At 52.0% G+C, this 27,474-nt stretch overlaps 1 protein-coding gene across 1 annotated transcript in view; it reads left to right on the top strand.

Moving 5' to 3' along the window:
• Positions 1 to 27,474, top strand: part of LOC311586289 (uncharacterized protein) — a gene marked incomplete at its 5' end in the record, with an annotated part of 116,120 nt that overhangs the window by 13,742 nt on the left and 74,904 nt on the right. The window contains 10 exons of the mRNA XM_084762260.1: positions 1,684 to 1,814; positions 5,590 to 5,693; positions 7,594 to 7,759; positions 12,662 to 12,847; positions 12,973 to 13,125; positions 15,985 to 16,129; positions 18,280 to 18,438; positions 18,827 to 18,951; positions 22,131 to 22,313; positions 26,073 to 26,228. Coding sequence (XP_084618386.1) covers positions 1,684 to 1,814; positions 5,590 to 5,693; positions 7,594 to 7,759; positions 12,662 to 12,847; positions 12,973 to 13,125; positions 15,985 to 16,129; positions 18,280 to 18,438; positions 18,827 to 18,951; positions 22,131 to 22,313; positions 26,073 to 26,228 — 1,508 coding nt within the window. The remainder of the gene's footprint in view (positions 1 to 1,683; positions 1,815 to 5,589; positions 5,694 to 7,593; positions 7,760 to 12,661; positions 12,848 to 12,972; positions 13,126 to 15,984; positions 16,130 to 18,279; positions 18,439 to 18,826; positions 18,952 to 22,130; positions 22,314 to 26,072; positions 26,229 to 27,474) is intronic.

Here is a 27,474-nt window from a genome sequence, read left to right as displayed (position 1 = left end):
GGTGGGCATAGTAGCCCACCTGTAATTCCAGTGTACAGGAGACAGAGTCAAGGAGAGGAAGCTGGCCTAGCTGAATCGGCAAGCCGTGGGTTCAACTGAGAGACTCTGAATCAGTATATGTTAGAGAGAAATCAAGAAAAATATCAGACTTCCACATGAGCATTATACATGCATACCAACACACATGTGCACCCACATATATGTGAATAGCATGCACATACAACACATACACACATGCAGAAACATGGACAAAACCCACCTTTATTGAGAATATTTTACATGCTATGCTAGCCACCTACTTAAAATGTACATTCAAGCTGGGTATGGTGGCTCACGTGAGCGCTGAAGACGCTGAGGTGGGAAACAGAAGGATTGATGAGAGTTCAGGACAGTAAAACCCAAAGCAAACCAGAGACATAGAGTCGGATCCTCGCTGGGTGGTGGTAGAGCATGCTTGTAATCCCAGCACTTGGGAGGTAGAGGCAGGTGGATCTCTGTGAGTTCAAGACCAGCCTGGTCTACAAAGTGAGTCCAGGACAGCCAAGGCTACACAGAGAAACCCTGTCTCATTAAAAAAAAAAAAAAAAGAGTCTAACATATTCAGAAATGCACATCCACCTTCACGATCACTTTCAGGGTGAATCACCCCAGTAGCAGCCCCTACACACTAGCCACCAGCCCCATGTTGTAACATGAAGCCGACCTCCATTCCTGGTTAGTGCTGAACAGGACCTCGTTGTCAGAGCTGGAAGTGGTGTTGACATGTGACCTCAGCCCTGCCTTCTCTGCCTCAGGCTCCTTAGCCCTGAGTGTATGGCTATACTGACTCCTTCCCTGTAAGGGGTTAAGGAAATGCCACATCTGTAGCTAAGGACCTGTGGGTGGTAATTATGAGTGACACTCCATGCCCTGCCTCCCCATCTCTGCTCCCTTAGAGTCCCCCAGAGACACCAGTCAAGAGCCAGGCTTTAACCCTTCTTCCAACCAGAGTGCAGCTCAGGGGCTCTGGCCAGCCGTCTGCAACTTTCCCCTGGTGCTTGTCATGGAGACGAAGTGGTCTGGTCTCCGGCTTTGACATAGGGTCCTCCTGAGGTACACGTGTGTTATCTTGCACCAGGCACCTGGGTTCTGGGGATAGAGTTGTTGACGTGGCCAGCTTGTGCCTGTCATCGTAAAGCTAACACTTCCTACAGAGAGGGACATCACAGACACACACAAAGTAGCTGTGTTTTGTTGGGAAAGGGTCTCGGGTAGTCCAGGTTGACATCAAACGTGCTATGTAGCTGAAGACAACCTTGAACTTCTGTTCTGATTTTTCTCCCTCTAAGTGCTGAGATTACAGACATGGGCCGCCATAGCTGGTTTATTCTGTGCTGGGTACTGAGCCCAGGGCTTGGTGCATACTAGGCAAACAGTCCCCAACAGAGCCACATCCTCAGTTCCCGTGCACTGTTGGGGACAGAACACAAAGCCTTAGATGCTCAGCATGTGCTCCGTCTGACACGTGGGTCCTTAGGTCACTTCCTGTCTTGGCTGAGGCTATATTCGTCCTCTTACCCGCTCATCCCCTGGGGATGGACACCTGGGTTGTGTCTTTGCTCTGACCTCTTGCCTGGAGCATACTGAAGGACTTGAGGGACACTCCCAGGGGTCTCTGTGACTCTAATGGCCTTGCCTTCTCAGATATGGACTTCAAAGATGTGAGTCCCAGGAGCCTGCAGTATGAATGGGAGGAGACACTGTCCCCAGCCACAGTGGCCACGGCGGCTACTTTAGTGGAGAGGCTGTGTGTGGCTCACCCCACCAGCTTTGAGGTAAGTTTTTCCAGCCCCAGGCCCTGAGCCTGAGCACCTCCCCCAGTCTCTCCTCACCCTGCCTAGCTTCCCCAACAAACACACCCAAGCATTTGCTCTGTGCACAGGCCAGAAGCTAAGGACCTCATTCGTGTTAGCTAAGACAACCCTCTGGAGAATTCTTCTCCGTGTGCCCGTTTTACAGGCGAAGAAACTGAGGCTTGCAGAATTTAGGGACCATGCTCAAAACCACCTCGCCAGGAAGTAACAGAGCTGGGCATTTCACCGAGGCAGTCTGGTCTCACAGCAAGGCTTCTCACCCCTTTTTAATTTGTATTATTTGTTGTCAGGGTGGGGTGTGCTGTTCATTGTGGTATACAGAGGAAGACGCACTCTTGGTCTCTACCAGCTAGATGCCAGCATCTTCCCTGCGTGTAGTCATAACAACCAGACTGATGTCTCTGGGCACACAGTTTGTCCAGGCTGAGAACTGCACATCCCTCTTAATATCTCACTGCCTGGCTCCAGGGTCGGCAACTGTGGGAAGCCATACAGCAGACCTGTTCCTCCTGGTCAGCTGAGAGCATTTCTTGACCCCAGGGCTGACAATTCCCTTGGTCACGTGACTCCGGGCAAGGTGCACTGTGGGGTCTGGTTCTCACTTAGGAGGCAAGCAGTGCCTGTGTCAGACAGCCCCCAACTTCCCTAGGAGGCCCATTAAGCCAACAAATTAGTTGTTAGGCTTTCCAGGGATTCACTAGCCCATACCCTCCAGATCCGGAGCCCCCTGGGACCACCAAGTCCTGCTGCGTTGCCAGGAGACCACAATGTCTCTGCCTTTCTTAAGGCCAGTGGCCGCAGACAAAGTTTGTTTTCAGTCCTGAAACAAAGCCAGGACTTGGTGCCCCATAGAGAGCAAAGTCCCAGTGTGACTCTCTCTCTGGGGGGGCGGGTGTTGGTGATGTGGGGGCAGCAGTGGGAGTGGCCTAACCAAAGCTTTCACAGGAGATCCAGAGGAAGGGAACATGCCTGCTGGGGTGGCCGGGACAGGAGCAGGGCACACTTGTCCTGAAGGAAAACTCAGGCAGTACAATTTAGTAAATGCAGGCAGGAGAGCCAAGTGGTTTTTGTGCTTTTTGTTTGTTTGTTTGTTTCTTCACTTTGGAGGAGCCAGGGTCAGAGCCCAGGACCTCACACATGCTAGGTAAGCACTCCACTACAGAGCAGTCACACCTCAGCCCGCTGCCCTAGAGACTGTGGTACACTAATGGGCAAGTGGTGGCTACAGATAGGTAACCCTAAATCCTACAGCCAGGTGTCAGAGAGGGGAAAACAGGTCCAGGATTCTGAGGCCTTCAGGCCATATGGTGGGGCGACAGAGAGGCCCCCCGAGGTTGCCGCAGCGGCCGCCTGTGAGTACCACCGGAAGGAAGTGAAGACAGGGTGTGCTTGGAGAATGTCCATCCCAGGAAGGCTCCCTGAATTCTGGGGTGGACACATCGGCCTCAAGGAGCCTGCTTTGTGCTCTTACAGTTTCTTTTTCTGTTTTCGAGATGAGGTCTCACTCTGTAGCCCAGGCTATCTGGAACTTAGGATAGCCCCCCATTTGTGCCTCCCAAGTGCTGGAAGCACAGCGTGTTGGGTACGTTCTGTGATGTTCTGAAACCAGGCTGTTGCTGGTCTCAGTGGCAGCCATGCAGCGAGGGTGGCGTGTTCCATTTCAGCCATCCTTCAATGGTGGGGGCCTCAGCCAGGCCATGGGCAGGTCCAGTGCTGGTCAGGCAGCAGGAGGTGGGCCTAGCATGGCTCCTTTGGGTTTGGTTTTCTCATGGCCCTGGGCTTGGGTTGCAGCAGGGACCTGGGACTAGAGGAAGGCTGAGATGGGAGGATGAAGTCAGTTTCCCCAAGTTAAGCAACCCATAAGGGCCTGGGATATGCTTTGAAGGCATCCATCTATCTGTCAGAGTGTTTAGGCCTTCAGGTGAGGACTGGAAACCCTGGCCACACACACTTTCCTGCCATAATGGTTGATAGTCACTTTTTGATAGGAAAAAGTTCAAAGGTGGCAGACATAGCTGAGCGGGCAGATTGCTTGTCTCATGTGCACATGGCCTTGTGTTCCATCTTAGTACTATAGAGAGGAAACCAAGTCCCAGACACCACAACAAGCAAACAAAAACCAGCGTGCCAGGAAGGTGGGCCACGGGGAGCACCTGAGAAGTTTCTTTGTTTTGTTTTGTTTTGTTTGTTTGTTTTGCTGTGGTTGCTGGACCACAGCTGCCAAAATGAGGCCCGTCCCTTTGTGACATCTGACCAAAGCAAGAACCCCAAGCAGCACTCCAATGCACCTTTGAAAGGATGATGAGGTTCAGGTTGTCCGAGGCCACTGCGGAGGCCAGCAGATTAGCAAAGCGGTCCAGGGGTACAGGAGGAAACATGGCACTCCCATTGATTAGGTGCAGCGAGAAAAGGCTGATGGCACAGCTGTTTGTGTGGGCATCCGCCCCAGCAAGGTGGTGACCAGCAGCGGAGAGCTGGACAGGACAGCAGAGAGACCCTGTGAAGGAAAAAGCAACCCTTGACGAGCAGGGAGGGAGAAGGGTGAAAGCAAGGAGGAGCCCATTGGGAAGATGCAGGAGGAGAGTCTGGTGCTGGACGGTCACTAAAGACTACATAAGCTGGGCTGGAGAAATGGCTCAGTGGTTAAGGGCACCACCTGCTCTTCCAGAGGTCCTGAGTTCAATTCCCAGCAACCACATGTTGGCTGACAACCATCTATAATGTGATCTGATGCCCTCTTCTGCAGATAAAGCATTCATATGCAATAAATAAATCTTAAGAAAGAAGAAAAAAAAAAGACTGCATTAGCTAAAAAAATCTGCTGGGCGTGGTGGCGCACGCCTTTAATTCCAACACTCAGGAGACAGAGGCAAGTGGATTGCTGTGAGTTCGAGGACAGCCTGGTCTACAAAGTGAGTCCAGGACAGGCAAGGCTACACAGAGAAACCCTGTTTCAAAAAACCAAAAAAAAAACCAAACCAAAAAAAAAAAAAAGCTACAAAATCCAAGCTAAGATTCACCAGGGAGCGAAGGACAGAGCTGATTTGTTAGAGTGTGTCTGGCTTGCACAAAGCCATGCTTTGCCTCCCAGCACTGGATAAACGGGACACAGTGGTGGTGTCTGTAGTCCCAGTACTTACAAGGTGAAAACAGGAAGACCAAGGTCATCCTTGTCTGCCTAGTGAGTTTGAGGTCAGCTGGAGCTACAGGAGTCTTGGCTCAAACAAACAAACAAACAAACAAACAACCCCCTCAACCAAACAAAAACAAAATAACAGCCATGAAAACAAGAGCCATCAGAATGCCTCAGTGGGTACAGGTGCTTCCCCCACAAGCCTGGAGGCCTGAGTTCATTCCTGGATGCCCATGTAAGGGAGAAAGGAGAGAGCGACCTCCACAAAGCTGTCCTCTGACCTCCACGTGTGCTCCATGTCCCGCCCACAGATTCCATGGCACTTTTTTTCTTTTGGTTCTGTGACGCAGAGTCTCAGTCTCGGCCTGGTGTCCAGGCTGGCTTTAAACTTGTCGCAGTCTGCCGGCCGCAGCCTCCCAAGTGTTAGGATGACCGGGCACAGTTTCTCCCACCACCACATCCTAGCATGGGACACAGATCTTGCCCGTTAATGGAGAACATGTAGCCACCTTGTGCTTCGGGTGGGAAGCTGGATTTGTGGCCTCACCTTGGAGCAGGGAGGGCATGGGCCCTGTGATCATGGGGGTTCTCTCTACATCCCAGACCACAGAGATATTCCTGATGCTGGTGTCTGAGCTCCAAGGCCTTTCTGCGGGTGAGCTGACTGAAGTCTGGAGACACTCATCTTCGAAATGCCAAGGGGAAGGGTAAGGGACTTACTCCGGGTGAAGGCTGAACCATAGGCTGCTTTGGGGAATCCTTCATGGGGTGGGGTGGCTTCAGTGCTCTCTAGGGTCCTCAGATGGGATGTGATATCAGCTTGCCAGGGTGGGGTCTGAAATGCAAGCTTTGTGGACTGAGATTAAATGTGAAAGCTGGCATATAAATATAGAGATGGCGCTGCTCACACTGGGCACAGTGGCACACACCTGTAATTCCAGCACTTGGGAGGCAGAGGCAGGTGGATCCCTGTGAGTTCAAGGCCAGCCTGGTCTACAAAGAGAGTCCAGGACAGCCAAGGCTACACAGAGAAACCCTGTCTCAAAAACAAACAAACAAACAAACAAACAATGGTGCTGTTCTGGAAGAGCATCTGTACAGGCTCAGGGATTAGACACCAAGCACCGTGGGTCCCCTCCTGTGGAGCTTTGCAGATGTCTAGTTTGGGGTGCTGCAGGCTGGGATCCTGAGTCAACCTCATTCCTACTCTCACTCCAACTGAGCTGAGGTCAGCAGATGGCGTGATGGGACTCTGAAACCTCAGGGGTCTCCCCGAGGACCTCACCCCCAAGGGACTCCAGACTGTGCTGGGTCACCTCAGGGAAGCGCCCTGCCCTTCATCAAAAGACTACATCACACGCTATGGAGCGCACGTCTTTTATGGCCACTGCCCGTATTAGTTCACCGAATCCACAAAGTAACCCTGCTGGCAAGTGCTACAGCAATTTCTGCTCTTCGGATTTGCACAGCAAGGCACAGAGCATTTACGACACTTGCCTGAAGCCAGCAGAGGAGGACTATTTGTTTTGCTGTCTAGCTGGCCTAGAGCTTACAGCAATCCTCCTGCCTCATTCTCCTAAATGCTGAGATTACAGGCTTGTGCCCCCATGCCAGCCTTAGGATGGGCCCTGCACTTCTCCATCCACAGTCCCTGTAGACTTTATCCATCTGTCTGCATAGACCTTGGGGTTCAGGCTGTGGGGAGGTCTTTCCCAGGGCTCTCTGTTTCAGGAGAGCTAACACTGTCTTGAGTACTGTTGTCCCTTGTCACCACATTCCCATCTCATAGTCGAGCAAGCTCATACTCATTTACAGAGCAAGTGATGTGGGGAGTGTTGGGGGGCCGCTCTGTCTCCACCTGTGCAGCCCCGAGCTTCACATCTGCCCGTGGCTATGACTGAGAACTCCTCCATCCAGCCATTGTTCCCACTCCAAACACTGCCACCCCCATTCTGAAACAATATCTTTCTGGAACCTTCTAGCCTTTTCTTCAGTATTAAAATTAAAAACAAAGGAGAAATTAAAGACAGACAAAAAATAAGTCCCTTGCTTGCAATAAATAAATTACTCCCTTGCCCAGGCTTGTAGTCGCAGCTAGCTATACTGGAAACTGAGGCAGGGGGATCACGAATCCAAGGACTGCCTAAGCTACAGAGTGAGTTTAAGGGCAGCTTAAGCAATTTAGGGAGATTCTGTCTCAAAATGAAATCAAAACGATGCAGGAAGCAGCGTTATAGCAGAGCACTTCCCTAGTATGTGAACCCTGGCCTCTGTTCCCAGCACTGTGGAAATATGATAATAAAATCACTCAAGTCATGCATCCCTTGGTGTTGGACTGAGAGCATCAGATACTTCTATTGGAAGTCACTGGCCCATGCGGGGCCTCATGATCCCCACATCATCTCCTGGTGGCCCTGGCAGAGGGTGGACAAGGTTCTTACATTAGCTAGCTGAGCACAGCAAATGGGACACAGGCCCAGCACGGCTTCTTCCTCAGAGAATTCAGACATGTCCCTCCCTGACCCCAGCCTTGGCTTGTCTCCCGTAAGAACAAGGCCTGCAGCAAGGCTCAGTGACATTACCTTGTCATCGTGCTGCTCTCCCCAGGCATCCACTGGTAGACGCCCTGCCCTCCTGTGGTACTCAGAACTGTGTGGACCTCATGAAGCAGCTCATCATGGCTAGAGAGGTGGAAGCAGACCAGGCCGAGGCATGGCTGTGGTCGCTGGCCTTCATTCCAAAGCCCACGGACACCATGGTGCGCACACTGCTGGTGAGTCTACCCCTCAGCCTCCAGCCTGACCTCCCTCCTTGGCTGGACACACAGGAGGGTGACCTGCTCCCAACCTGGAATTGTTTCTTTCCCTTCACAGACCGGGGGTGGAGCTGAACTATGATATGGTGCTCATATGATGCTATACTCAAGGCAGAATTTACTATCATGGATCTGGTTTTCATATGTGGGGGGCAGAGCGTAGTATATATGCCAGGCTGGCCTGGAACTTGTTACAGAGCCCAGGCTGCCCTCAAATATGCATCGTCCTGCTTGTGCCTCCCAAGTGCTGGGCCTAGGTGTGTCCCAGCATACCAATGAGATCTGGAATTTGAGAATCAGTGATGTGTAACCCTGTTGTGTGATGTGAACGAGTGACGCAACCTCTCTGGACCTTTCTAAAGCAAATGTGCATAGCATATATGTCAATGCATGGTCACAGAAACAGAGTTTATTTGTTTTTCTTTTCTTTTTTGTTTTTTTTTTCCAAACAGGGTTTCTCTATGTAGCCCAGGCTAGCCTTGTACTCACAGAGCTCCACCTGCCTCTACCTCCCGAATGCTGAGACTGAAGGCGTGTGCCACCACTCAGAACTCACAGGCGTGGGATAGTCTAGATAGCCAGTTTGCTCAGGGATCCCCTGTCTCTTCCTTTCAATTACACGGGGGCCACCACTCCCGCCCAGGGTTTATGTGGGGCTGTCTCCAAGCCCTCTCCCTAAGTCTGCCTGAGACTGGTTTTTGGTATGAGAACTAAGGATGGACAGAGTTGGTTTTGCTTTTTAAATTTTAGTTGGTGTTCTGCCTGTTTGTATGTCTGTATGAGGATGTCAGAGCCCCTAAACTGGAGTTACAGACAGTTGTGAGCTGTCATGTGGGTGCTGGGATTTGAACTTGGGTCCTTTGGAAGAACAGCCAATGCTCTTAACCGCTGTGCCATCTCTCCAGCCCCATGACCCCAGCTCTTTTGACTTAGGCTTGTGGTAAGAAACGACACGCTGTGTGTAAAGCAGTTCTCTGGGCGCTCAGCACTTAATCAGAGCATGTTAAATAACAGCCGCGAGGCTAGAGAAATGACTTAGTGGTTAGAAGCACTGGCTGTCTTTGCAGGGACTCAGGTTCAGAACCTGCACAGGGTGCCTCACAGCTGTTTTAGTTCCAGAGGATCTGATCTCCACAGATGATGGCATATACACAGACTAGCACACTCAGATACTCATACTTAAAAAAAACATTAGAGGGGCTGGAGAGATGGCTCAGTGGTTAAGAGCGCCGCCTGCTCTTCCAAAGATCCCAAGTTCAATTCCCAGCAACCACATGGTGGCTCACAACCATCTGTAATGTGATATGGCGCCCTCTTCTGGCTTGCAGGACTACATGCAAGCAGAGCACTATATACATAATAAATAAATAAATAAATAATACATCTTTAAGGAAAAAAACTAGAGCTGCTGTTTTTATAAACAAACTTATTTGGGAATGCTGCAGTGGGAGATCTCTGAAACTAGCCAGGAGTTCCCACCAATGAACAGAAATCTAGTTTCCCTCACAATGTCTCTACAATGTGAGCAGCGCCACCATCCCAAACTTACAGATGGGAAAACTCAGGTCCCCAGGCAGGGCAGCTCACCCACATCGGTAACCCTGCTCTAGCATCCTGCCCCAACCTCTATCCACATCCTCATGGCCTCAGGAGTGGAGGTGCCTCTAGAGGGTCCCCATCCACTGTTCCAGGCTGGGAGCATGTGTTGTGGCCACACTCAGTGGCTGGGCCTAGGAGCATCAAGAGGATCCTAGCACTGATTTGAGTCTCGGTACCTCTGAGCCCCAACAGCACAGAGATGTAGTCACCTATCCAGGGGTGTACAGGGAACACCCAAACCCTTAACCCTGAGCCTTGATCCTGGAGTTGGTCCCACAGGTTATATGTTGGCCCCGTTTAACAGGACACAAATTTGGGCACCAACTTTGATCCAGATCTGACTGGATCCTGAGTGAATCACAGTCCCCAGCCCAGCAGGTGGCACACTGGTTATGAGCACCATCCAAGGGCTGGGCAGGGCTGGCTAGCTGAGAATAGAGAAGTCTGCCCTCCCTCCCGCCTTTCTTCCCCTTCCCCACTTATCTGTTTTTGCATGGTTGGGATGCAGTGGCACAGACTTTGTCCTTCACCAGCACGATCTGATCTGAGTTTCCCTGTCTTATGCTGGGGCTCTGCTGTGTGTCAAGACATTGCTGGCGAGGAAAGTGGGCGTGCCATCAGGCTCTGAGGAAAGGGTAGCAGCGGTGCTTGGTCTTAGTCAAGGCCACAGCAAATGTCTTTTCTTTCTCCTTCAAGGTAGAGTGAATGCTGTCTGATGCCTCTCTGTGTCCCTAATTTTTAAAATTTAGTTTGATTGTGATCACGTTTTTAATTTTTAAAAAATGTTGTGTAGGTAGGGGAGACACATGTGTGGAGACCAGAGGGCAACACTGTTTTTGGGTTTTGTTGTTTTGTTTTTTGTTTTTTGGGTTTTGTTGTTGTTGTTGTTGTTTGTTTGTTTGTTTTGAGACAGGGTTCCTCTGTGTAGCCTTGGCTATCCTGGACTCACTTTGTAGGCCAGGCTGTCCTTGAACTCACAGAGATCTGCCTGCCTCTGCTGCCTCCCAGAGCGCTGGGATTACAGGCGTGAGCCACCACACCTGGCCAGAGGACAGGTCTTGCCGATCAGTTCTCTCTTTCCATCCTGGGGTCACGGATCTAGCTCTGCTCACCGGGCCTGTGAGGCAGGTGCCTCCACCCACCACACCATCTCTCCAGCCTCTTGTCTGCATCTAGCCCTATCTTCCTCTCCACACTAAAGAAACACGGGTGTTCTTTTTTTATTTTGACAAAAAGAAAGGAAAAGAAATGTGCTTTAAAGCTACTCCTGCTTGGGCGTTTTCATAGAAGACATGCTCTGAAATGCCTGCGCCAGGATTCACGCCCTCTGAGATGTACACACATATGCATATACATACACACAGAGGCACATTTGCACATACCTAGAGACACATTTGCACACACATACACACACTTATACACATACACCTTTATATGCACTTATACACATACATATACACATATATACATACGCCAGCATTCACACATACAAATTTCATATACACATTCTCTCTTTTACACACACACACACACACACACACACACACACACACACACACACATAAATGCTGAGATTCCAGAACACCTGCTGGTAGAGAGGTGCACATGTGGGCCCCCATGTGAGCACTTTGTTTCTGTTGTTGTTGTTTTATGGGGTTGGGGGGGCGGTTAAGATAGGGTTTCTCTGTGTAGCCTTGGGTGTCCTGGATTCACTTTACAGACCAAGTTGGCCTAGAATTCGCAGAGATCCTCCTGCCTCTGCCTCCCAAGTGCTGGGATTAAAGGCCAGTGCCCCCACGCCCAGCTCCTTGCATTCGTGTGAGTGTGGACCAGTGGGGAATCTTGCATCCACAGCAGAGCTGAGCCTGGCGCTGTCTTTCCTCACTCTGTCAGCACTGTATGGTCTCAGGCTGCATTTACACCTAGGGCCCAGGACCTGTGTTTTTCAGCACTGAGCCCAGAGCTGCTTCGAGAAGCAGCGAGAGACTCACCTGGCGGCCTAACCCCAGGGTGGAGGCAGAGCTGTGCAACATGAGGCAGGTCACGTCGCCTCTCAGAAGCTTCTGAAACAGCAAGGTAGAATTAATAAGAAAGTGCACGGCAGAGAGGCGAGGGCAGCAGGGGCTACGTGTAGTGAGTGCAGGGCACAAGTTGGGCCTGCAAGCTGGGAGGCACATCAGATGCCGGAGCCCATTGCTAGATCCACAGGCAGCTTTAGAGCTGGTAGTTAGACTGAGATAGTCCAAAAATCAAAAGGCCCAAGCTTACATTTAGAGAAATTAAATTAAAAACAATGGTAGCAGGTATCGCAAATGTCCAAGATACCTTCTGACGGCTCCACTGCACTGTTTGTCTTCATGACACTCCTGAGCTGCTTCCAGCCCCCAGCCAGGCCTCTCAGTCCTCCAGGGGAAGCTTCTGTCTCTCTGGTACACAGGACTCCGGCCTACCTCTGGGGAACCCCTGGGCTGTGGCAAGAGAGCTTCTCTCCTGTGCAGCTTCCGCGATGGGAGTGCCGCACCTTGCCCAGGATGCTGGCTCATCTGTGACCCACTTGGTACAGAGCGAACTTTGGCTCATTTCTTGCTCATGGGAGGAGGCGGGAGCTGGTCTGCTGTGTGTGGGGTGGCCCGACCTTGAGGCCAGGCTTCTGCACCCACTTCTGTCTAGTGACCTCGACATTGCTCACTCTAGCTGGCAGCTTGGACCAGGGTCAGTCAGACTCAGTGCTGCTGGTGTATGGAGGATGGCCTAGCATCCTTCCTACCTGCTACAGTTGGTCATTTGAAAGAGGCTGTCACTGTGGTCTAGGCTGGCTTTGAACTCCTCCTTGTCCTGCCTCAGCCTCCAGAGTGCTACAGCTGCAAGCCTACACCAAGTCCAGCAGTGACATTTTGACTATTTGTCCTGGTGCTGGACCTCTGAATCAAGGATCTTGCCTATGCTAGGCAGGTGCTATGCCACTGAGCTAAGCTCCTAGGCCCCCCAACTCCTATTGCAATGCCCCTAGACATGACAAGAATATTCCTGTCTCACTTTAGCATAAGAGCAGTGATCTCTGTCCTGGGTATACATCAGGGACCCCCGGTACCTCTCTAGAAACAGTCCGAGCAGCCCTTTCTCCGCACTGGGAGGGAGTGACCAAGCCGCTGTGACATTAGCAAGTGCCAGGCTGAATCAGGGTTGGGGAGGATTGAGAACCTCTTCAGAGGTCACTTACCAGCCTTCTTGGGGCGTGGGGTGGGTGTTGTCTATCCCTAGCCACTGCTGCAGTCTCCAGGGGTCAGCCCAGGCGCCTTCCTTGGCATCTCAGCTCTGGCACACAACCTCTGTGCTGCTCTGGATGGGCACTGCCAGCAGTTACCTGGAGTTGGCTCCCTTGTGAGGATTCTGGGAGAGGCTTTGGGTATGAACTGCAGCTTCCCAGAGCCTGTGGATGCTGGCCAGGTGCGTATGGCTCATGTCTCAACACTAGGTTCAGGTCTTGCCGGGCGGGTCGTCCTTGGATGGGTGGGTGGGGCTGGGGACCCCTCCAGGCCTCACAGACCACCCTACTGCCATGTGTTCTGCAGCCTCAGCTTGTGTTGAAGGCCATCGGCAATGCAGGGCTGGCAGCAGCTGCTCTGACCCCTGTGCTGAGCACCTGTGCCTCCCTGAGGAGCAACTCCCCAGAGATCCGGCTGGCAGCTGTCCAGGCCTTCCGGAGGATCCCTTGCTCTGCAGACGTGAGTCCTTGTGTTTTTCTCCTCTGGCTGCAGTTGGGCGATGGGCGAACGAAATCATGATGGATGCATGGAGCAACTCCTGTGTCCTGGGTACCTGCCCAGGTACCAGTGTGGACAAGTATTTTGCCTCTGTCCTTGAGAGCCCCTGTTTGGTATGGGAAGCTGCCTGTTCACCAAATAAACCCACAAAGAAGCTTGTGGTTTCTGATTCTGCCACATGGTCCAGACCCACATGTACCAGCACTGGCAGACTCTGTGGGCTACTGCCTGGCCTGCTATCTGCTCTTATAAATAAAACTTTATTAACACACAGATAGCTATGAGCTATCTGTAGCTACTTACTTTATTGCTACAGCTGCTGAGTGGAATCTTTGCAAGAGAAACTGCAAAGTCCAGGACAGTTATTGCCTGTGTCTTTGTAGGGAACGTTTGCCCACCTGTCTGTCACTCAGTCAAGGACAAGTTCTTACCCATGAACCACTGAGCTCTCTGTGGTCCTCGCACAGTGTAGCCTCATCTGCTACTTTTTCTTCCGGATGTGCTCAGGCCTCACTCTGTAACTGTCTACAGAGCATTGCTGGGGAGGAACAATGGCTGGGGAGATAGTTCAGTTAGAAAAGTGCCTCTTGTGCAAGCATGGGGGCCTGAGGTATGACCCAAGCACCCACGTAAGAGCTTCATGGTGAACGTGCCTGCCATCCAGCACTGGGGAGGGGTGCAGAGGCAAGAGAATCCATGGAGGTTGCTGGGCAGCCAGCCTAGCTGAACTACTGAACCCCAGGCCCAGGGACAGACCTTGGCTCAGAAAATAAGGTGTATAATATAGTATATGCCTTAGTATGATAAACAATAAGTAAATCTATACAAGGCGGAGAGTGGCTGGAGGAACGGCTGTGCTACTCTCACAGAGGACCTGGGTTTAGTTCCTGATATCCACATGGTGGCTCACAACCACCTGCAACTCCGGTTCCAGGGAATCTGGCCTCCGTGGACTCCTGTACGCACGTGTTGCATATACTGTGTTTTTCGGACCATAAGATGCACTCCTTGCCGGGCTGTGGTGGCGCACACCTTTAATCCCAGCACTTGGGAGGCAGAGACAGGCAGATTGCTGTGAGTTCGAGGCCAGCCTGGTCTACAAAGGGAGTCCAGGACGGCTAAGGCTACGCAGAGAGACCCTGTCTCGGAAAAAAAAGAAAAGAAAAAAAAAAGGAAAAAAGAAAAAAGATGCACTCCTCCTCAAAAGTGTGTGTGTGGGGGGGGGGGGGGGAATTAGGGTGTGCCTTATGGTCCAATTGCTGTTTTTACTGTTTTTCTTGTTTTACTGCTCTAAAATCTGGGTGCGTCTTATGGCCAGGTGCATCTCATAGACTAAAAAAATACAGTAAGCTTATGCAAGGAAACACACATAAATAAACAATGAATCAGTACAGTGCTACACGCTTGTAATCCCAACACTCGGGGAGGAAGAAGCAGGTGGATCTCTGAGTTCGAGGCCAGTCTGGTCTACAAAGCCCAGGACTTCCAGGGCTACACAGAGAAACCCTGTCTCAAACAACAACAACAGCAATAACAAATCTTTAAAAAAAAAAAATAACATGGACAGGGACTGGAGAGATGCCTCAGAAGTTAAGAGCACTTGCTGCACTTGCAGAGGATGTGGGTTCAATTCTCAGCACCCCCAGGGCAGCTCACAGCCATCTGTAATCCCAGACTCCAGTGCTCTCTTCTGGCTTCCACTGTCACCAGACATGCACGTGGTACACAGGCGCACAAGCAGGCAAAATGCTCATACAGATAGAATTTTTTTTTTTTGAGACAGGGTCTCTCTGTGTAGCTTTGGCTGTCCTGGGCTTGCTTTGTAGGCCAAGCTGGCCTCGAACTCACAGTGACCTGCCTGTCTCTGCCTCCCGAATGCTGGGATTAAAGGCGTGCGCCATCATGCCTGGCTTCAGATATAATTTTTTTAAAGGTGGAAAGTGATTGAGGAAAGGTACTCAATGTTGACCTCTAGCATTTAAACATGCATGGACGCATGTGCACACATAATACACATAAATTTATATAAGCAAACACACATAAATAAGATAAAATATCTTAAAAAAAATAAGATGGAGAGGGGCGGTACAGAGGCCCAGAAATTAAGAGCACTTGCTTCTCTTGCAGAAGACCTGGGTAGTGGCCCCACTAGCTCTCACAGTAGGGACACAGGTGACAGTGTAGTGGAAAAGTTGCCCATGGCTCACATGCACACACGCGTACACACACACACACACACACACACACACACACACACACACACACACTCCTGTTCACTGGAACGTCTTCATTGCTGGTTCACCTGAAATGAAACCTCCTGAATCCCGAGCCCTGAGTGTCAGGTGGATAGGGACTCGGTCAGTCATGTTTATGATGTGATCTATCAGGTATACAGTAGGTGCTCAGAAAGTGCACACTTTGAGTGGGTGGCTGGATGGCTGCACCTTGAGGGAAGTTGGGAAGGGTTGATAGCGAGGCACAGAGTCTTGAGGTGGCTTCCTTTGAACTGGGCTTGAAAGCATTATAACATTTATATTTCATATTTGTGCTATTTTGTAAATAAAGCTTTGTTGGAATGTGCCCGTGGACTTCTGTTATGTATTGGTATGCATGAAAACTTACAAGGCTCTGGGATAGGAGGACTGGGGAATAGGCATGGCCCCACTATGCACCACAGTAGGACCACAGGTGACAATGTGCTGGGGAAGTTGCTTATGGCAGAGACATTGTAGCAGCTGGGGCGGGGTCACAGGGTCCACTGTAGGAAGAAGGGCACTATGCAGGGTGGGCACTGAATGATGAATGTCTTTCCCAAGCCAGAGGTCAGTGCTCTCGCGCCTGTACCAAGCTCCCGACGAAGACACGGAGCTCCGTATCAATGCCTACCTGGCTCTGATGAGGTGCCCCAGCGAGGAGGTGTTTGCCCAGGTGCGGCACACACAGGCGTCGGAGCGGTCCACCCAGGGTGAGTAGGGCAGTGTGGGGTGCTAGGGGTGGGGCTGTGCCAGGAGTCCCTTGAGTCCCCTACTCCTCTACTGTTACTAGGCAATTGGCCCTGTGCGTTCCCACACATGGCAGTCCCAGCCCTGCCTGCCCACGGACGCTATGAGAAGAGCACCTTCTCCTCTCAGGGCCTCAGTTTCCTCAAAACTCACCAAGGTCTGCTCAGTCTGGCCAGGTAGTGTTAGCACACACCGTTAATCCCAGCACTCAGGAGGCAGAGGCAGGTAGATCTCTGAGTTCAAGGCCAGCCTGGTCTACAGAGCGAGTTCCAGGCCAGCCAGAACTACACAGAGGAACCCTGCCTCAAAAAACAACATTATGTAATGCATAGCTTGTTAACAGCTAGGCTCCAATACAACCTCTGCTCCCTCTTGCTTGTCTTTATATGTCTCAGGAGAGGGGCTCATGTTGCTGTGAGCCTCTGATTCTACGTCTGTGAAATGGGGACAGGGTAGCGTGTGCCTCTGAGCATGCTGGGGAGGGATGCGCTGGTGCAAGAGGACGGCCCATCTTTTGTTCTCGCTGCGGTCATGTTTAAAAGGGCAGGGCGGGAAGGTGAGTGGTCAGTGAGGGTCTCCTTCCACCCCACGCCCCCCACTCAGGGTGCGTTCCCATCAGGACTTCAGCACACTGCTGGAGAGCTTGCCTGGCATCACGAGGCCCTGGGTTCCGTCCCCATCACCACAGACAACCGATCAACCAACCAGCCAGTCAACAAACGTCTTTGTAACACAGGGACAGGCACACATAAATAACACACGTGTGCATCTCCATCTGTTTCACCTGTCCCTACGGAGGACTGGAGGCTGTTTCCAGTCTTGGGCCGTTAGCACTGATAGCCCAAAGGGTCCTGCCTACATACTTGCCTGACGTGGCTTGATGTTTCCCTGAAAGTAAACTGCTTGTGCAAGTGGTGTGTTCATTTGATACAGATGCAGGATATGGTTCTGCGTTGGAGCACTTGCCTCATGTGTTTGAGGAGGCCTTTGGCTCCATGCACCACACTGCAAACCAAACCGAATCAACCCACCAAACAAACACACAAAACCATTCCCATGTTGCAAATGACCTTCTGTGGATGTGGGGGTCACAGAAGATGTAGCGCTAATTCCAGGCTTGGGGCTGAGGGGAGGGGTGATGAAGGGACGGCTTTGTCTTGAATCATAGTGGTCAACTGGCTAAGCTTCCTCTAAGGGATCAGCCAGGGGCCGTAGATACCAGGCCGCGTGCTGCCCAGTGGGATAAGAGGGTTCCCCTGACCCCCCAAATCAGCTCTGTCCCATGACCAGATGTTTGAGAAGCTTCCAGATGTGCCTCATGGGAGTGTAATTAGGTTCTGGCTTTGGCCTAGGCTGATCTTTGCCAACAGCCCCAGGAGATGAGCTGTTACTTTATTTCACAGATGAGGAACCGGAGGCTCAGAAAGCTAGAGTGGGCGACTCACACACCTAGAAGTAATAGAGCTAAGGCCCAGGGGAGAGGGCTCAGTCAGGGAAGTGCCTGCTGGGTAACTGTGATTGCGATCCCAGTGGCTGGGGAGGGGGACTCAGCTGGCTGAGTCCCTCAAGCTCACTGGCTGGCTTAGCCAGCCTAGCTGAACTGGCTAGGTTTCCAGAAAAGAAAAAAAAAGTGAGAAACCTTGTCTAAAAGCAAACAACATGGATTGTGCCCAAGAAACATCTTTGCTGTTTTCTGGCCCCCACATACCCGCACATACATGTATACCTACATACATGTACACCTACATACATGTACACCTACATACACATGGAAAAGGTTTTTAAACAGTACAATGAGGATCTGAACTAGAGCTTGCTGTTGCATTTCACAGATGAGGCACCGAGCCGTGGTTGCACCATCTTGAGGTAACACAGCTTGTATTTACGGAACTGAACTGGGGTTCAGACTTGGGTCTCACTTTCAAGCCACGGGATCCCACTTCATCGCTTTGCCTCATTAGAATTCCACACACAGGCCGGGTCCCACTCCTGTCAGCTTCCATAACACGCAGGGGCTTGAGCAGCCCTGACATGGGGGTATGGCAGGCCTGGGCCGAGTCAGGGAGCCTTGGCCAATAGCTCACCATGTGCCTGTTGCTCTGCTCCGCTCCAGTGGGCTCTTTTGTGTGGAGCCACATCCTGCAGCTGCTGGATACAGATGACCCCCTGAAACGTGACCTAAGAGACGCCCTCCCCGAGGACATCCTCAGTCAGCAGTTCCAGCCGGAGACCTGGAAACACTCGTCTTACTGTGATGTCACCTTCCGCTCAAGTATGGCATGGCTGGGGCCACAAGTACTGGGGACCCCAGAGCTCCAATCTCCAAGAACACAGGGCTTTCCTCTGCCTGGGCTACATAAAGAAAGTTCAGGTCTAGCCTGGATAACTTAGCGGAGAACTGCAGTTCTGTAGTGGGGCTAACCTTGTGCACAGGGCCTGAGTTAGATCTGCACACGAGCAGTGGGGGGAGGAGTAGGAACCTTTTTATCTGAGGTCCCTGGACCACCTCAGACACCCTGGGAAGCATAGGGTATAAAGAGTGCTCTGGGATTGCCCTCAACCTTCATCAGGTAGGTGAGATGTATAACCCTCTCCTGGGGCAGGACGCACTGTGGTGTAGCTTCTCTTTCTAGAGCCAAGGGTCGTCTCTTTTCCCTCAGCATCTGGCAGCCTGGGAGCCAACCTGGAGAGGACTCTCCTCTTCTCTCCCAACTCTTTCCTCCCTTGTTCTGCCATGGTGAACCTCACTGTCCACGCTGTTGGCCGGGCCTTCAACCTACTGGAGGTAAGACTGCAGGGCTTGCAGACATCTCCAAGGGACTGTCCTAGAGGCAGGGCAAGGAGTGGTCCTATCTGTCCATCTGTCTGTCTGCCTATCCCTTGCTTCCATTGTTCTACATTCATCTATCATTTTTGACCCATTTATTTTCTGCCTGCCCACAGATGCAGCCATACATCTGTCTACACATTACTCAAGCATCGCTCTCATCCCTCTCATCCATCCATCCACCCACCCATCTACCCACCCACCCATCCATCCATCCATCCATCCATCTATCCACCCACCTATCCATCCATCCACCCACCCATCCACCCACCCATCCACCCACCCATCCATCCATCCACCCACCTATCCATTCACCCACCCATCCATCTACCTGCCCATCCGTCCACTCATCCATTCACCCACCCATCCATGCCCACCCCTCACCCACCCATCCATCCATCCATCCACCCATCCATCCACCCACCCATCCACCCACCCATCCATCCATCCACCCACCTATCCATCCACCCACCTATCCATTCACCCACCTATCCATTCACCCACCCATCCATCCACTCACTCATCCATCCACCCACTCATCCATCCACCCATCCACCTACCCGCCCATCCGTCCACTCATCCATCCACCCACCCATCCATCCATCCACCCACCTATCAATTCACCCACCCATCCATCCACCCACTCATCCATCCACCCACTCATCCATTCACCCACCCATCCATGCCCACCCCTCGCCCACCCACCCATCCATCCATCCACCCACCTATCCATCCACCCACCTATCCATCCACCCACCTATCCATTCACCCACCCATCCATCCACCCATCCACCTACCCACCCATCCGTCCACTCATCCATCCACCCACCCATCCATCCATCTACCCACCTATCCATTCACCCACCCATCCATCCACTTATCCATCCGTCCACTCATCCATCCATCCACTCATCCATCCACCCATCCACCTACCCGCCCATCCATCCACCCACCCATCCACCCACCCATCCATCCATCTACCCACCTATCCATTCACCCACCCATCCACCCACCCATCCATCCATCTACCCACCTTTCCATTCACCCACCCCCCACCCACCCATCCATCTATCCACCCCCACCCATCCATCCATTTATCCATACCTTTCACTCAACTATCTATCCCTCCATCCATCTCTCTCATCCATCCATTCCTGTCTGCCTGCCTATCTATCTATCTATCTATCTATCTATCTATCTATCTGATTCACTCCCCCCTCAATTCATATTCCCATATTCCATCTGTCTCCATCCGTATTCTATCTATCCATCCACCTACATTTATCCGTCGTCTATCTACCTACCATCGATTGCAGAAACATTTCTCTCCAGCTGACACTGTATCAAGCACGTGCTCAGCTGGCTCTGGACACATAGTGGCGAACAATGGAGGCAGGGTCCCTGCTCTCCTGGTGCTTTTCATTCTCAGAGGCTGTTGTGGGAATTTTCTCCCTGTGATGGGGGAGAACTAAGCAACTTCTACCTCCTCCATCTAGAGTCCTATGGTGGAAAGTCATGGTGACAGCAAAAGTATGAGGTGGCTGGTCACATTGCATCCACAGTTGGGAAGGAGATCATGTGTATGTGTATTTGTGAGCACTAGCACAAGTGCACACACACATGCACACATGTGCTGGTGCACAGCTTGCTTACTGTGTTTTACTTTAAAAATACTTATTGGCAGGGTGGAGCATGTGGGTACCATGGTGCATATGGGGAGAGTGGGAGTCAGGAACCTCTTTCCACCACATGCTTTGAGTCTGCAGCGTTGGCAACAAGCACTTTATCTGCTGAGCTGTAGCGCTGCCTCTATTTTCTCCTTTTTATTCAGTCCGGAACTCCAGATCATGGAATGGAGTACGTTTAGAGCAGGCCTTCCTTTCTCACGTTAGCCTCTTTGGAACTGCCCTTACAGATGGGCCCAGAGGTGTGTCTCAATGGATGGGGATTCTAATTTCAGTCCAGCTGACCTGTGCAGAGCTGAGGTCAGAGAATGCCTGCTAAGCAGGCTACTAGTGAGTGTGAAGGTCCTGGAAAAGGAAAAGGGAGGCGTTCACAGGGACAGAGTGGAGGAGGGCGTGAGGGGAGGCACAGAGCAGGAACATGCTGATAGGGAGTGGTGCGGTGTGACAGAGCACTTTCTTGTCACCATGAGGGACGAATGGGGCAACAGTGGAAGCTAGACACTTTCTCCTTCTTTTGTCCCTTCCTCCTTCCCTCCCTCCCTCCCTCCCTCCCTCCCTCCCTTCCTCTCTCCCTCCTTCCCTACCTCCCTCCCTTCCTTCCTTCTTCTTCTCCCTGGTTTAGTGCTGGGGCTGGGACCCTAGTGCATGCTAGGCAAGCAGTCTTTGTCCGACAGAGAAGATCTCTGAGGCTGGTGTCCTGTGGTTGTTGTGAACTCCTGACGTTTGGTCCCAAGGCCCTGGCGTTGGTCTGCAGGACGTGTGCTCTGTGCTCTCACAGCCCCTTCTGGTTGATGGAGACCAGGGCCTGTCACCCAGACACCGCCAGCTGCGGGTGGTGCCACCCCTTGTGATTTTTCTCCAAACATCATCAATGACATCTGGATGGCAGGAGGGAAGGGAGAAGAGGTGTAGAGAAGGGAAACCAGATGTCTGGGTGGGTTTGTGGAGGGAAAGAAGATGGACAGGTGCGTGGACGGCCTATACATGTCCAGGAGGGAGGAGAGGTGAGTGGACAGGAGGACGAAGGATGTGCCGATGGGAGGAAGGACAGACAGAGGAAGGGTTTATTTGTTCACCCATCAACTTCTGAGAATCATCTCGGCTGGTTAGACGCCTCATGGGTAGGTGATTTCCTACACCCCTCAAGGAGATGCCCACCACAGGCCCTTGTGTGACCTTCTTGTGTTCTGGAAACCCAGGTGAAGGTCTGATGTGTGTGGCCTGGGATGAGGAAGTGAGAAGGAAGGCTGCCCAGGGGTGGTGGCATTCGAACCAAACCCCCAAAGAAGCCATAAGAAAATTTCCCTGAAAATTTCAAGGTTGTGCCCTGTTTCCTGAGCCCGGGTGGCATCCAGGGAGCCCCGAGTGCTCTAGGTGAGGCTCCTGGGGCCCCTGTTCCCAGCCTTGCAGCCCTTGATCCCTCGTTCACGAGCCTCTGGTTTCTCTCTCTAGTTGGGAATCCAGTTGAAAAATGCCGAAGACATCATCCGCAATCTGCTGGGCCCCAAATCCTTCTGGAGGCAGGAAGAGAAGAAAGAGGCGGAGCCAGAGAGTCCTTCAGGGCCAGGGCCAGGCCTGGGCAGCTCTGAGTGTCCAAGAGAAAGCTCCAGAAAGATGAAGGACCTCCAGGAGAAGGTAAGAAATCTGTGTAGTCTGACTACCCTGCCCCCCCCCCAGCCAGTCACCCAGATGCCAGCATAGGCTCCTGAAAAGACTGGAGCTTTAGGGGTTCCTGGGAAGACTGGAGCTTTAGGGGTTCATGCATCCCTTGTGGACACCTGCCAGCCAGGCAGTCTGGTGCTGAAAAGGTGTTTGTGTAAGTGTAACCCCTACACAGAAAAGTCCCAAAGCCCCACATCTGGTGAATGTCTGGTTATGTGTCTCTACCTCTGTGCACCAGTGAGGGCAGACCCTGCACCCTTACGGGCACCCCAGAGAACTTTCCATCTTCTCCTCTAGTTAGTACCCAACCCTAAACAAGTAGCCACTGGCCCAACTTCTGATGGCATCAATGACTCCTGCCTTTAAAAGTCAGCTTTGTTGAGCTGCCGCAGCAGCACGTACCTACAACCCAGTGCTGGTGTTGGGGGGGCAGGGCACTTCATGGCTACCTGGTCTAGTCTTCGGTGAGAGGCTCTGCCTCAAAGAATAAAGTGGAGAGCAATGGAAGAAGACAGCTGCTGTTGACCTCTGGCGCGCGCGCGCGCGCACACACACACACATACACACACACACACACACACACACACACACACACACACACACACACCACTCTGATCTGAGAGCACTGGTGTCACCCTCAACAAAAAAGCTGATGACCCTATCATGCTCATAGGAGCCCTTTTTGGTTTGTTTCCTTTAAGATAGTTTTGCTTTGTCGCTCAGGATGGCCTCTAACTTGCAATCCTCCTGCCTCAGCCTCTTCATTGATGGGATCACTCAGGGTTAGGGACCTCCATGCCCATCTCGCAAGCATCTCCATCTTCTGTAATACTCCTTCCATCCTGCTCCCACCGCGGGGAGCTACTATGAGGCTTCCTGCCACTGTGGACTGCTGGGCATGTTCTCAGATGTCGTGTAACCTCCCACATGTATTTGAAGCTTGAGGTCACTTTGCTCTGTTTCATTCTTCCATGGCTGTGAGATGCCCCCTGTCCCCACCCCTGGAGATGGAACCCAGGGGCTTTCCCGTGCTAGACAACCACCCTACCACTGAGCTACCCAGCAGTTTTCTGTTGTTGGTTTGGTTTGGGGGTTTGGGGTTTTTGTTTGTTTGGCTGTTTGGCTTTGTTTTGTTTTTGAGAAGGGTCTTAACTATTTAGCTTAAGTTGACCTCACAGCCTCCATATGCCTTGGTCTGGCCTGGAACTTACTCTTTAGCTCATGGCTACCCTCAAACATACAATCCTCCTGCCTCAGCCTCCTACTGCTGAGCTCTTAGGCCTAGAGGTGATGAGCCTTATATATGATTTTATCTTATATGTTTTTTGTATCAGGGTCTCACTATGTAGACCAGCTGGTTTCAAACTCACAGAGATCTGCCTGTCTGCCTTCCATGTGGTAGGATTCAAGGTGTATACCACCATGTCCAGCCTTATTTATTTTTATTACGTGTGTGTGTGTGTGTGTCTCTGTGTGTGTGTGTGTGTGTGTGTGTGTGTGTTCACATCCACATGGCACAGAACATATGTAGAGGTCAGAGGACAACTTGCACTTCTTGGTTCTCTCTGTCCACCATCTGGAAGGGGGTGGTTGGGCTCGGCAGGTGCCTGAGCTATCTTGCCAGCCTTGTGGACAGCTCTTCATGGCCTTGTCTGCTATCCAGGTGTCCTCTCTGGTGAAACACATATTCAAGTATTCAGTTCATTTTATTTTACTGGGTTATTTTCTTTCTGGGTTTTGGGAATTCTTCATTTTAGAAGTAAATCCTGCTATCAGATATGTGACTGGGAAGCACTGCCTCCCAGTCTGTGGTGTGTCTCTTTACTCTCTTCTACTGGGAATGGTTCTGTTGTCTAGCTTAAGGTTTTCTTCCACCTTTCTGTGTATGTATCTGTCTATGCATGCATGGACATGTGTGCATGAACGTTTATGTGGGTGTGCATGTGTGTGCGTGTGCTCACGTGCACGCGTATATGGGCTGCTAGAAAAGTCGAAGGCGTATGGGGTCCCAGCCCCCTGAAACACACTCTAGCACATATGTTCTTTGACAGGCATGGTAGCCCCCATGGCCTAGTGCAGACACAACTTCCTAGAACAGACATAAAGAAGAAGCCAGCTCGGCCGAGCTGCCGTGAGCCAGCCTGACCTACAGCGGCTTTTCCCAGTTCCTGCTCCAGCGCCCCCTTCTAGGGTCCCATGCAGCCACCTGAGCTGTACCAGGCCTCAGCCTCCCTGCACTCCAGGCCTCCCCAGTGAGGATCAAGGGACACATTGTTGTGTGTGTCTTATGTTCTTCCTGAGCACTGGAGACCCAAACTTCACGCTCACAGCCACCGGTTTACTGACTGAGCCATCTCCCTAGCCTCTGTGATATTTCACAGCTTTGTTTTCTTTTATCTGAGATACAAATCTTACTTTGTAGCCCAGGCTGACCTCAAAGTGGTGATCCCCTGCCCCGCCACCAGGGGCGGTAATCCACACCGATAATCCTAGCACTCAGTAGATAGAGGCAAAGACATCAGAAGTGTAGAGCCATTCTCAGGGCTAGCAAGTGTGCAATCAGCCTGGGCTACGCTGTGTGAAAAGAGGACAGAAAATGAAAGGTTGTGCTGTGAGCCGTCTTCTGTTCGCTCTTGTGGTGTGTACGTATAGTGCCCGAGGGCGTGCCTTGAAGTTGGAGGCCTGCCCTCAGCTGAGTGATCATGGCTCGTTGCTAGGTACTGTTTTAGCAGAGACTGTGTGCAAGCACAGGTCTTCATGAGCGTCCTGGAGGGCGGGGACCGTGATAGGCCTGCACTCCGCCTGCAGCATTTGCTCTTGTAAAACGCCATTTGTGTGTACATCCGAGAGCCAGCAATGTGGGTGGCTTGGGTGTGTACTGACATGTTTATACATAGACCAGATGTAAGCCCAAACCCAGGTGGGCTGGGAATAAACACTTTGCTCTAGCTGGGCCTGGAGGCACGTGCCTTGTAACCCTAGGACTTAGAAGGTGGAGGGATTTCCAGGCAAGCCTCGGCACCATGGTGGGTTGGAGCCTGTCTGGCTTACACGAGGCTCCATTTCACAAGAGCAAAACAAACATTTTTGTCTTAGAATACACTTTCCCTCGTCTGTTATTTTCTCATGTTTTATACTCACATCTCAGGAACAAAGAGAGTAGTAACAACAGATGCTTGGCTTCATATTGGCAAGAGAAAGGGAGAGCTACAGCTGGCAGCGACTTCTTCCACAAGTCACTCTTGCCCCTTACCGAGGCGTGGGTGGACAAACTAATATTTCCGTCTTCAAAGAATCCTCTGATTTGGAGTGTCTATGAAAAACATAACTTTCAGATGTTAAAATAAAGTCTACTTGCAAAACCGAGAGTGCACAGCATGGAAATTGATGAGGGCTCTGGCCTCCAGGCCATGCCGGTCTCCTAATTCCTCAGGTGGCTGGAAGGGATCCTCAGGTGGCAGAATGGGACGCTGAAGCAGGAACCAGGAGAAGCAGCTGCTGTTCAGGGCTGGTTCGTGGCAGCTCGGCCGAGCCGGCTTCTTGTTCACGCCTGTTCTAGGAAGTTGTGTTTGCACTGGGCCATGCCTGTCAAAGAACATGTGTTCTAGAGTGTGTTTGGTAGGCTGGGGTCCCACATGCCCTTGACCTTTCTAGCAGCCCACCCTCTCTCCTAAGCCAGCTTTGCCTGCCTCACCCTAAGCTCCTCTGTCTTCATCTGTGGTTGTTTCTCAGGTGGCCCAGCGGTATAGAGCAAGACGGACCCCAAGCTGCCAGCTGAGTGTCAAAGTGTTCGGGCACGAGCTGAGCTTCCTGGACTGTGGACCTCTGGGTGGCCACCAGAGACGTTGGTCTCTGCCCCTGGCTGAACTTGCCATCAACCTTCTCAAGGTACTCTCTGAACTCTCCCTCACTGTCCCTGTCCCACCCCTGCCCCCAACCTCTCTCCCATGACTCCTGCACTCGCCCCTATTCCCTGCCCTCTGTCCCCTGCCACTTTGCCCTGTCTCCATCTTGTGTCCCCAGCTCTGTGCCCTGCCTCATGCCTTCTGTCCCAGCTCTGTCTCCTGCCTCATGTCTTCTGTCCCCAGCCCTGTGTCCTGCCTCACGTCTTCTGTCTCAGCCCTGTGTCCTGCCTCATGTCTTCTGTCCCAGCCCTGTGTCCTCCCTCATGTCTTCTGTCCCAGCCCTGTGTCCTGCCTCATGCCTTCTGTCCCAGCCCTGTGTCCTGCCTCATGCCTTCTGTCCCAGCCCTGTGCCCTGCCTCATGCCTCTGTCCCATCCCTGTCTCCTGCCTCATGCCTTCTGTCCCCAACCCTGTCTCCTGCCTCATGCCTTCTGTCCCCAACCCTGTCTCCTGCCTCATGTCTTCTGTCCCCAACCCTGTGTCCTGCCTCATGCCTTCTGTCCCCAACCCTGTGTCCTGCCTCATGCCTTCTGTCCCCAACCCTGTGTCCTGCCTCATGTCTTCTGTCCCAGCCCTGTGTCCTGCCTCATGCCTTCTGTCCCCAGCCCTGTGTCCTGCCTCATGTCTTCTGTCCCCAACCCTGTGTCCTGCCTCATGTCTTCTGTCCCAACCCTGTGCCCTGCCTCATGCCTTCTGTCCCCAGCCCTGTGTCCCGCCTCATGCCTTCTGTCCCCAACCCTGTGTCCTGCCTCATGTCTTCTGTCCCAGCCCTGTGTCCTGCCTCATGCCTTCTGTCCCCAGCCCTGTGTCCTGCCTCATGTCTTCTGTCCCCAACCCTGTGTCCTGCCTCATGTCTTCTGTCCCAACCCTGTGCCCTGCCTCATGCCTTCTGTCCCCAACCCTGTGTCCTGCCTCATGTCTTCTGTCCCAGCCCTGTGCCCTGCCTCATGCCTTCTGTCCCCAGCCCTGTGCCCTGCCTCATGCCTTGTGTCCTGCCTCATGTCTCCTGTTCTCATCCCTTTCCCTCTACTTTTGCTAACAGTCCTCTGATCCCCTCCCCCCCATGCTACCTCTGCCACTTTCTTCTATCTCCTACCTCTGCCCCTGCCTCTTTGATGCTGGGACATGGAATTCAGGAAATACCTGAGCTTAAAGCCCCACATCTCACTTAGGGCCTGCTGTGGGCCTTGCCTCTGACATGGAGATTTTCTTATCTCTTTTCATCCTTTC

This window comes from Acomys minous (assembly GCF_964271855.1).
Source record: "Acomys minous genome assembly, chromosome: 16".
Lineage (NCBI taxonomy): Eukaryota > Metazoa > Chordata > Mammalia > Rodentia > Muridae > Acomys > Acomys minous.
Note: the sequence above shows the minus strand (reverse complement) of the source record. Positions and strands in the feature narration are given on the sequence as shown.